The sequence below is a fragment of the Myotis lucifugus genome, unplaced genomic scaffold, assembly GCF_000147115.1.
Source record: "Myotis lucifugus unplaced genomic scaffold, Myoluc2.0 scaffold_125, whole genome shotgun sequence".
Lineage (NCBI taxonomy): Eukaryota > Metazoa > Chordata > Mammalia > Chiroptera > Vespertilionidae > Myotis > Myotis lucifugus.
The window spans coordinates 3,437,606-3,448,843 of NW_005871173.1; the positions used below are offsets into that span (position 1 = coordinate 3,437,606).

The window sequence follows — 11,238 nt, forward strand, 5'->3', positions numbered from 1 at the left end:
AGGAGAGCTCGACTTCAGTTCTGGGCTTCTGTTCACACCATTCGCCTAGTTAACAAGCATCGGTTAAGGCCTTGCTGGGTGTGGGCTGGGCATCCCTGCCTCGTGCCTGTCACTGTCCGTGGGGCCAACGAGCAGACAGTGTGATAGGTCGGGTGTTGGGGGAGGGGGTGCACCAATATTAGTGCGTCAGACAGGTGAACAGTCATCACTGTTTTGCTAATTAAGAGGCACACACGTGTCCAGTTTTAGACATATTTGTAAATGTGACGTAGGCTCTGTGATTTAGGACCAAGCTGAGCGTGTGGCTTCTTTTCCTCCCACTAGATTTTTAAAGACTTTCATGAAGGCAGCATTAATTTTGGACCCACCTACAAGTACGACGTTGGCTCCGCCGCCTACGACACGAGCGACAAATGCCGCACCCCGGCCTGGACGGACCGGGTCCTGTGGTGGAGGAAGAGGCATCCCTTCGACAGGACCGGTGCGTGGGAGCCGTGCGCTCTCAGAGCTGGTGGGGTGGGGTGGTCAGCACCACCAGGGAAAGTCACGTTGATCCAGCCGGACACTCTGTTATATCAGGAACGTGTCCTTGACAACCCAAAGCTACGCACAGGTCATCCCAGCGCCGGCCCCTGCGCTTCAGAGGTTGCGCTTTGGGGAGCTCCCCCGTCCTCTCTCTAGGGACCGGTCCGCAAGGACCTGCTCCTGACTCCCCATCCCTGCACCACAGCTGCCCCCCACCCCACCTGCCCACCTTTGTTCCCATGGGAACAGGAGAGAAGCCACGCCTTCCCCGCTGCCTGCCCCACACAGCTGCCCGCCACCCAGGCCGCTCCTTCCCACCACACCCTCATCTGCCACAGCCCCGGTTCCGAACCGAACGGGAAAGATAAGGGTTTGCTATCATTTAGCTTCAGTCTGGACCGATGATCCAGCTATGAAGTGCAGTTGATTTAAAATTAGAAGGATGGTGAGGGGTTGGGGGGCGTGATTAACCGGGGACCTTATATGCACAGATGCGTAGCCCATGGACACAGACAGTAGTGTAGTGAAGGCCTGGGGGAGCAGGTGCGGGGTGAAAGGGGTCAATGGGAAGAAAAGGGGGGACAGGCGGGGGGACGTCTATAATACTTTCAACTGTAAAGGTAATTTAAAAAAAAAAGCAAATGGAGCAGAATGGAACCTGGGAAAGATGTATGGTGTTCTTGACTTTTCTATATTTTGAAATTATTTTCAATAGTAATGTTTAAAAAATATAAGATAAAATACAATTAACCACCTGTAATCTGGGACATAAACCAGCCAACTTCTCTGGTGAGACACTTGCTGAGATTTCAAAGCCAGGAAAGTCACACCTGCAGATTGAAAGATACATTTAGTTCAGATCAGTTTGGGGCACCGAGCGCCCTTGTGCCCCCAGCCTCGGCCCTGGCACCTCCTGCTGTGCAGAGGGCTGCAGACCTGCGTCCCTGTGCCCCGGACAGAAGCCCCACAGTGTGATTTCTGTGCCCCCCCCCCCACTGTGCCCATGGGAGAAGCTATTTACCCCAGGTCCAAGGGGTCAGAGCGAACGAGTCTGAGACACGCGTGGCCCGTCCCTGTGGTACCTGTTCTGTGTTCTCGGATTCGCCTGTGTTGACACCGTGTTGTGTTGTCTGTGGGTCTCTGGATTGGAACCCTGTGAGTAGCTGGAGAACTCAACCTCCTAGACAGCGACCTCGATGCGGACACCACGGTCAGACACACCTGGTCTCCCGGATCCCTCAAGTATTACGGCCGAGCGGAGCTGCAGGCGTCAGACCACAGGTACGGTGCTCGCTCCTTGGGCACACGCTCCTCTGCTGAGACCCCCAGGAAGACGGAGACCCCGGGACCGCCCCTCGAGGCCGCAGGGCGCTCTGGGGCGCCTCGGGGGCTGTTGGTGGTGTCTGTTCGCAGGAGCTCCCGGGACAGAGGGGCGCGGTGTGGCCGTCGCGCCCGGGCTAACGGCTGCCCGTCTTCCCTCCGTGTCTAACACAGACCCGTGCTGGCCATCGTGGAGGTGGAAGTTCAAGAAGTGGACGTGGGTGCCCGGGAGAGGGTGTTCCAGGAAGTGTCCTCTTTCCAGGGCCCCCTGGACGCCACCGTCGTCGTCAACCTCCAGTCGCCCACCTCCGAGGAGAAAGACGAGTTTCCGGAGGATGTGCGCACCGAGCTCATGCAGACCCTGGAGAATTACGGGACGATCGTTCTTGTCAGGTGACCACTGCCCCGCCCGGCGGGCGGCCGCGGGGGTGCCATCCGGGCTGTGGGAGCGGCCGAGTCTCTCTCGGGGTTGATGGGACCGTTTCCTTTATTCCAGGATCAACCAGGGGCAGATGCTGGTGACGTTTGCAGACAGTCACTCGGCTCTCAGCGTCCTCGATGTGGACGGCATGAAGGTGAGGCCGCTTGGTCCTGTGCGTCCTCGGGGCCGTGCGTCCCCTCGCCTCGCCGTGCCTTTAGGTGTTGGCGCCGCGGAGGGCAGAGGCCGGGACCCTTCACCGGGCACCTCATCCTGGTACCTTTGTTGAGCTGTCTAATGCCCAGCCCAGGCTGCTTGCAGAATTTGGGAGAAAGAACAAGTTTTGGAGTCTCATTCCCGCTGGGTTCCTGGGTCTGTCTGTGCTCATGCCTCCGTGCGGGAGTGTTGCTGTCTTTCTCTTTAGAGCGGGGGTGGGGAACATCTGCCCCGAGGGCCGTATAGAAAGAAGTCATTTGGTCTGGCCCTGCCCAGGTGCTAGGGGTGAGTGAGTTAAATGTTTGACCAGTACAGCAGGCTAATTTTTAAGCTGGTCGTTTTGCATGGTCTGCAAACGGTGTTAACATCCAGTGGCCCTTGGCAGGAGAAGGTTCCGCCTTTCAGAGGGTGCATTTTGGAGCAGGCAGCCCAGGGTTGTCCATGTTGACGATGCCCCGGTCGATTTTAAATTCACGCGGAACGAAAAGCTGAAGACGAGGGTTTGACCTCTACTTAGACCCGGCGCGAGCCTGCCCGAGGCCGGGACCCTCCGCTGTGCTTGGCGGCGTGAAGCTGGCCGGGCTCCCGACACATGCGTTGGAGCGGGAAGCCCTGGGCCGCCGCGGGCTTGACGGGCGGGCGCCTGCGCTCACTCGGCAGCACTGTCCCTCGCAGGTGAAAGGCCGGGCCGTGCAGATCCGGCCGAAGACCAAGGACTGGCTGACGGGGCTGCAGGCCGAGATCCTGCGGAAGCGGGAGAGCCTGGCGCCCGTGTCGCCCACCGCCAACTCCTGCCTGCTGGAGGAGGGCTTCGACCTCACCAGCTCGGACTACGAGTCGGAGGGTGAGTGGCCCTGGCCGGCCTTCTGGCCGGGTGGCGAGGCGGGCAGGAGGCCTTGCTCCCCGCCATGGGCGGGGGGGCTGTCAGGGGCCCTTCCGAGCGCGGCCTGGGGACGGACACAGGGGCTGCGGTGCCGTTTGCCCGGCGATGGGGTGGGCAGCGTTCGTGTGCAGGATGATGTGTGAAACGGCAACTAGGACCGGAGACGTCGAAACCTACTTGAAAGCAGTGGTTTTGAGGATGTCCGGGCTTCGCTTTGGTCCCCGTCCCAGGCATGAATGGAATTCGGGGGCCCGTCCCTGGGGTCACGTGGGCTCCCGTGGTCTACCAGCAGGTGGGCCGAGGGGTCCTGACACCACGGGGTCGAGACAGGCCCCCCCATGAAAGTGATGGCCTCCCACCCTAATCGTCTGTGGCTCCCTTGTTCCCAAGGGGATATTCTCGAAGAGGACGAAGACTATTTGGATGAACTGAGTCAGCCTGTGGTCTCAGACAATGAGCTGGGCGGGGACGACCTTGCCGATACCCCTAGCTCCATGGCGGCACCGCCCAGCAAGTCACCTGCGCTCCCCAAAAAGAAGCAACATCCGACCTACAGAGGTAGCCGGGCCTTTCCTTTCTAACAGCCTTGGGCATGAGATGGCTCTCTTCTCAGCATCTCTGCATGATGCCACAGGCAGTGCGCCGCCCCACGAGGGCGAAACCACGCCGTCACCGCAAGCGGCGGGCACGGGGCTCTGGGAAGGTGGCAGCTACCGCCACGCTGGTTTTCTCCGGTGATTTGTGTTTTACAATTTTTGGTGCCCCTTTAATATCCCAGATTCATGATAATTCCCATTTCTCCTGTGTATGCAAATGGCCACAGCTCTGAACTGATTTTACATTTGATTTGATTTTTCTCTCCCAAACTTTTCTGATTCAGTCCTGGAAGAGGCATGTTCAATATCTGTGTGCTAAGTTGCTGGTCTTATTTTCTTATAACATTATATTGTTATATAGTAACAATTTTATACATTATATACTTATACATATACATGTATGTAATTAATGATATCAACATTAGCATCATTATATCACCATTGACTGAAAGGCATGTGGATTGAACTGCATGTCCCTAGATTATATAGTATAGTAGACTCTTGAATAGTTTTTTTGAAATACATTTTTATTGATTTCAGAGAGGAAGGGAGAGGGAGAGAGAGATAGAAACATCAATGATGAGAGAGAATCATTGATTGTCTGCCTTCTGCTCACCTCCTACTGGGGATCGAGCCCGCAACTGGGGCATGTGTCCTGACCTGGAATCGAACCTGGGACCCTTCAGTCCGCAGGCTGACGCTCTGTCCATTGAGCCAAACCGGCCAGGGCCAGGTGCCTCTTTGAATAAAGACTAGAGCAACAGGGGCTGTGTGGGCTGCCCAGCCACCTGGTGGGCGTCCAGATGGATTTGAGGGATGGGGTGTCGGAGCCAACATGAATGGACCAGGCTGTGTTGTCGTGTGAGAGAAGACCTGAGCTTGTTCTGCTTTTACATGTGATACATGCGCGTGTAATGAAACACAAGCAGCACGTCCTCGTGCTGCTCTGAGCCCGGAAGGCTTTGGCTGGGTGCGTCAGGGGGGCTGAGTGTTTGGGACCTGAGTGCCCAGGACACCCACACGAGGGGCTGTGGCTGGAGGCTGCCCTGCTGGCAGAGACGTGCGATGGTTCTCAGTGTCCCAGACAGTTGTCTTGTGTGTAGAGCCAGGGCTTTGGAAGGAGGGCTCTGGTTTCCGGCTGCCGCCTCTACTCGATGCGGACGTCTGAGGGTGGTTTCAGGAGGAAACACCTCTCTACTCTCACATCTTCGGTGTCTCTCCCGTCTGGACACGTCTTGTCGAGGTTCCCTGAGTGCTCCCAGCAGGCACTGGGTCCTGCCCTCCTGGGCCGGCAGCCAGGGGGACACTTCGGCTCCCCGGGGGGGCCCTCCTGCCCCAGGTGGCTCCGCACACCTGAGCCCCACCCGACTCACCTCCCTCCCGTTCCGTTCCGCTGTGTCCTCCAGATGACGCCGCCCTGGTGGAGTTAAAGCAGGAGCTGGAAGCCGTGGGGGACCGCCTCCGCTCGCCAAGTAGGTCTCTGTCGGTTCCCAACAGGCCGCGGCCGCCTCACCCGCCGCAGAGGCCGCCCCCTCCAAGTAAGACCCGCTGCCTGGGCTCCCGCCTCTGGGAATGGCTGCGCACCTCCTGCACCTCCTGCTCCTGCTCCTGCACCAGCGGCTCTGCGTCACCTCCCCGGCCTCCGGGCCCACGTGCGCTCTGCCCTCTGCCCTCTGCCCTCTGCCCTCTGCCCGCCTTGGCCCTCTTGTCTTAAATCCATGACATTTGAAATGGGAGGTGCAGTCAGTGATCCTTTGTGAGGCTGTCCTGGTCCTCCTGTGGCTGCGCTCTGCTTCTAGCTGCTTCCGCGGAGAATGGGAAACCGGGGCCTCCGCCAAGAGAGGGCGCTTTTTAGCTTCTCCCCCCAGCCCCGCAGCGTCTTCCAGAATCTTCTCCCCTTGAGTGCTGGCTCCTGGCACCGCCTCGGACCTGCAGACACACTCCTCCCAGCCCAGGCCCCCAGGAGAGGGTCCTCCTGGCCCCTCAGAACACAGTGCTTTTCCCACCAGCCTGTCATCAGTACCTGATACAGTTGGGACGTGCTTCTCATCAATTGCTAGTTCCCTTTGCTGTTTACTGCCCCCCTGCGCCCCCCAAACTGTGGCCATTAGACCTAGATTTTGCTAAGACTTTACTTTCAGAATCGGGTTCAACTTGGCTTATGTCGCAATAATAATCAATGGCAAGCTAGTTGATACTCAGAAAATAAAGTATAAATAAAAACGTTAAATGCTATATATTTCTGTGGAAAACGTATAACAATAGGTCAATATAAAAAAGAAGTAAATTCTTAATTTCACTTGACTACCTAGAGATAAAAGCTGTGAATCACAAGACTTCCAGCCTTTCTCCAATTATGCATATCGACATCCGCAGGCAACGTCTTATTTCCATGTTTTTTACAAAGTTGGTAACTTTTTTGTTTGGTCATTTGCCCTTCACCTAATGTCTGTGTCGTTGCGTGTTGTTCTAGAACGTGTCCTGTTAATGGCTGCACGTGTAATTCAGCGTAGAGTATCCCCTGCTTTGGGATTTTTTTCGATTTTTGCCCACAACACATTTTAAAAATTTGGTCCTCGTCACAATAGTGTATTCTAATCCGCCTAAAGCGAACTGACCTCTACACCACATTTGAGCCCCCAGGATTTTAGGTTCACATTTACATTAACAGTGACATGGAATAATGCTTTTCCAGAGAATCTGTGTTCACAGCAGGAGCTGTTAGAGGGGGATTCAGGGCGCTCGTGGCCTCTGGATGCCCACAGCCGAGCACGCAGGCCCTCACTGCCCTGCACTGCTGCCTCGCTCTCCGCCGCCGCGGCCTGGCCGGGAAGCATCGGCGCCGTCACTGAGGTTAAGACTCTGCCTTGTTGGTTTTCACAGCAGGTCTCATGGTGAAGAAGTCGGCCTCGGACGTGTCCATCTCCGGCACCCACGGGCAGTACTCGATCTTGCCGACGGCAAAGCTGCTGCCCGGCGCCCCTCAGCAGGCGGTGAGTCGCTCTGCGTGCGGCTCGCAGGGAAACAAAGACGGGTTATATCCCAGGGGTTGGCCTGTGGTTCGTCCTCGGCCCCTCATCTCACCCGGGGTCACTCCCGTTCAGCACATACATCGATTTCTACCTCTCTAACCCTCCAACTGCCCACCGACTCACCCCAAAACCCCATAACTTAGTGGCATGTTTTTTATGGGCTTTTAAATGGTCGTGCAGGGCATGGGAGAGGAATCACGTTGATGAAAAATCCAAGTGTCCCGTGTGGTGGGATTGTTGGCCTCCAGACTCACCTGCTTCTCTGTCTCCCGACGCCTGGCTCTGACCGTGGTGTGCAGAGCAGTGCGTGGTGGAAGGGAAAGTAGGAGACATTCCGATCCATTGCTGGACAAAATTATGACGACTCTGGGGTGAAGGTAGCGGAGAGAAGAGGCTAAACCAGATCCCATGGCCTAAATAACTCGGGAGGGGCACTAGGAATAGTAACAGTTCTGGAGGGTGGAGAGGAGGCGCTCCAGAGGAGGCGCGGGGCTGCTGGAGACGGTAGGTGGAGGTCGGCGGAGTCGAGGCAAGGAAGGAGGGAGGAGGCCTGGGTGCTGGGTGGAAGCTACTGGGTCCCAGGACAGGGACAGAGGGCGGGGCCCGATGCCCATGGGGTCCCAGCAGGGGGTTCACAGGCATGAAGGCAGGTCAGCAAAGGGGACCCTGCGGTTTAAGCGGGTGAAGAGGTAGAAGAGGCACTTTGAAGTAAACAGATCTGGAAGGTGTTTTAATAACTCAGCTGGGCCGTAAAATGCCTTCTGATAGGCTTCTGGCTCTTTCCTGGTTATCGAAAGGTTAGAGGATGGCTTGTCCACATTGCAAAAACCGGTGAGGGTCCCTGCTCGAACACTGTCACATTCCTCCTCTTGGTAGCACGGCTCCGGGGAAGGGGCTTGAGGACGCGGTCAGACAGGACTGTGTGTTCATCGCCGGCTGGCGGCCCAGGTGCAGATCAGTGGGCGGGGAGCTGGCCGGTGCGGCTGCTTCCTGCCTGTGTTAGTAACGCTTCTCTTCCTCATCTGCCCTCAAGCCCAAGGCCAGGACGGGGATCAGCAAGCCTTACAATGTCAAGCAGATCAAAACCACCAACGCCCGGGAGGCGGAGGCCGCCATCCGGTGTCTGCTGGAGGCCAGAGGCGGTAGGTTCTCCCGGGCCTCCTCCCGCCGGGGAGCTCCTGTTCTCCTTTTCATCTTCCTGCTAAACGGGGCCGAGAGGAGAAAATAATTCTTTCCTAAAGGCAGTATTAAACGAAAGCGCCATTAGCAACATTTTGTAGAATTCCACTACTGAGATGTACTGTCCATTTAAAGTTATATATTTAAAATTCAGTAAGTATATAAAAAGAATCCCAGGGTTGTTAAGAAGTACCTAAGGGAGAGATTGACATAAACAAAAATGAATGTTGGAAAAGGATAGTGCTCCAGGCGCTAACCCATCCTGCTTGAAGAAGGGGGAGTGAGGTACACATCCCTGTTCCGGACACAAAACCCACTTTTTAAATCACCAGCAACTGTAAGTTCTTGATGTCAAAGAACTGCCTGTTCACGTAACTGCTATCACTTCACTTAACCCGCGTTAGTCATGTTTTACCTTAGAATCTCCCCCCTGCATTCACATCACTGGTCACTAACTTGTTTGGATTTTGGAAGGGGAGAGAGCATGCCCTCTGAAAAGCCACATGCAGTACAACTGACTGTTGTTGATTTGTTTTCAGTCTGGATATCTAACTTATTTGGAATTTTCAAATAACATTGAAAGAGGGAAGAAAGTACGAGGATGAGAAGCACTGTTGTAGGATGACATCATCTCAAGTGGTCTCTTTTTAATTTAAATTTATTTTCAAATATTTATTAAACATCAATTTATATTTTTTAATTTTTAAATTGATTTTAAAGAGAGAGAGGAAGGGGGGCAGAGAGAGAGAAACATCAATTTATTTTTCCACTTACTTACGTTTTCATTGGTTGATTCTTACATGTGCCCTGACCTGGGATTGAACCCTGTATTGGGATGACACCTAACCAACTGAGCTACCTGGTCAAGGCTGTTTTTATTCATTTTTAAATATAACTATAATTGTATGTAACAACTCAAGGGTCCACCAATAAATAAAACATGGTGTAAATATACCATGGAATATTATCCATAAAAATAGGATGGAGTACTAATACATGCTACATCATGGGTGAATCTTGAAGATAGTATGCTATGTACACACACACACACACACACACACACACACACACTGCATGCAGAACAGGCAAATTTAGAGACAGAATGTTCTAGTGTTTCCAGGGTGGAGAGAGGAGGGAATGAGGAATGAGTACTATGGGTATGTGTGGGGTTTTTTTGTGGGGGTGATGAAGATGTTCTGGATTAGACAGTGATGGTTGCAGAACTGTTCTTTAAAAGGGTATATTTTATGGTGTGTGAATTATATTACTACTAGAGGCCATTGCACGGATTCGTGCACATTGAAAGTAAATTAGTTAGAAGGTGTCCGGCGGGGCGGGACTGGGCAAGATTGGCCGGACACGCCCTGGAGCCAACCTTCCATGATCCCTCCCCAGCCTGCCGCACCTGGGGCGGTGCCGGGGCTCGAAGGGCACCTGCGGAGTGAGCGGGGTCCCTCTAGCAGGTGGGGTCCCTCGGCCTGGCCTGCAGGGATCGGGCCAAAACTGGCAGTCAGATACCCCCAAGGGGTCCCGGAGTGTGAGAGGGCACTCTGCAAAGTTGCTGTTGCTCGGCAGCTCCTGCATTGAGCGCCTGCCCCTGGTGGTCAGTGCGTGTAATAGCTACCAGTCGAATGGTCAGACGGTCGCTTAGGCTTTTATAGATATAGATATAGATATAGACATATTTTAATCCTCACCCGAGGACATGTTTAGAAAGAGGAAGAGGGAGAGAGAGAAATATTGATGTGAGAAACATTAATTGGTTGCCTTTTGTACATGCCCTGACCAGGGATCGAACCCACTCCCAGGTATGTGCCCTGACTGTGAATCGAACCAGCAACCTTTCGGTGCACAAGACGATGCTCAACCAACTGAGCCACTCCAGCCAGGCCATATTGCCTTTTTATTTTTTTATTTTTTTTGTTAAGGGTATGGTTGTGGAGGCAGGAGAGGTTTGAACTTGGAAACCTACCTGGAGTTTGAACTTAACATTTTCTTGATCACGGGCCCTGCCGAGGTTTTAAGGAGCCTTAGGTCATCTCCCGTGAGAAGCGCACACGCATCTGCATGTGATGTCAGGGCGTCACTGATCCCCCATGGAGACCACTACAGACCCAGCTCACCATCCCTGCTTGGGAGGTGAGCACCAGAAGCTGGGGCCAGAGCTAGCTCGTTGGTCCTGACAACCCTCAAGCATCTTTTTTAGAAAAAAAAAAAAAAAGGAAATATACTGTATCAATAAATTACCCTCAGAACGTAGATTATCTAAAGATTTCATGGCGCAGCGAACTGCCTGGTCCCGGGCGCTTCAGCCATGCACTTGTGTGTTTCAGGCCCCCCAGGGGAGGTCCTAACCGCCACGGCCCCGAGGGACCAGGAGTCCTCCAAGCCAGAGCCCGCGGTGGGGGCAGCCCCGCTCCTGCCCCGCCGGCCCGCGCCCAGAGTGCCTGCCATGAAGAAGCCGACCTTCAGGAGGACCGGGAAGGTAAGCGCTGGCAGCAGCCGCCTCTCACCCCTCCGTTGCTCGAACGTCTGGTGAGATAAGAATCCCATCTCTGCTGAGTCTGTCTCTCCATAAACACTCGAGCCCCTGGACGGCCCCATCCTGGAGGAAGACGCTTGGCAATTGCTTTCTCCTCCGTATCCCTGACTCTGGCTGCGCGGAAAAGCCAGGGACTTCTCGCCACGCCAGGAACGGCTTGGAGGCCGGGCCCCACAGCGGACCACGGGGGGAGGCCCGATCCCACGTGTTCCCGGAGCTCCCGTCCGTGTGTGGTCTGTGTCGTGCCTGCAGGGTTCGCGTGGACAGGTCTTGTTTGCGTTAGAAGAACAATGACGGGGTCCTGGCCGCGCCGGCCTGGGACGCGGGCCGTCCCACCGCTCTTCTCGCCACTTTTCTTGCAGATTGTGTTCTGCTCTGGCTCCCAAGCCTCCCCGCCTTGCTTGCTGCTTCAGAGACATGAGTTTGTCAGGGACAGTAGCAGCCCAAAGACTGGCACCTCTAGAGGCATCTGGACCTTCCGTTGACCTCAGTGTTCTGGTGCCGGACACTCGGTAACCCCTCGCCGG

General features: G+C 54.9%; 1 protein-coding gene across 1 annotated transcript in view; it reads left to right on the forward strand.

Annotated features, from left to right (window-relative positions):
* Positions 1–11,238, forward strand: part of SYNJ2 (synaptojanin 2) — a 49,775-nt gene that overhangs the window by 34,322 nt on the left and 4,215 nt on the right. Inside the window, exons 16-25 of the mRNA XM_023758221.1 lie at positions 325–481; positions 1,689–1,806; positions 2,020–2,238; positions 2,342–2,420; positions 3,155–3,323; positions 3,753–3,920; positions 5,365–5,496; positions 6,842–6,951; positions 8,024–8,132; positions 10,503–10,654. Of these exons, the coding sequence (XP_023613989.1) occupies positions 325–481; positions 1,689–1,806; positions 2,020–2,238; positions 2,342–2,420; positions 3,155–3,323; positions 3,753–3,920; positions 5,365–5,496; positions 6,842–6,951; positions 8,024–8,132; positions 10,503–10,654 (1,413 nt within the window). The remainder of the gene's footprint in view (positions 1–324; positions 482–1,688; positions 1,807–2,019; positions 2,239–2,341; positions 2,421–3,154; positions 3,324–3,752; positions 3,921–5,364; positions 5,497–6,841; positions 6,952–8,023; positions 8,133–10,502; positions 10,655–11,238) is intronic.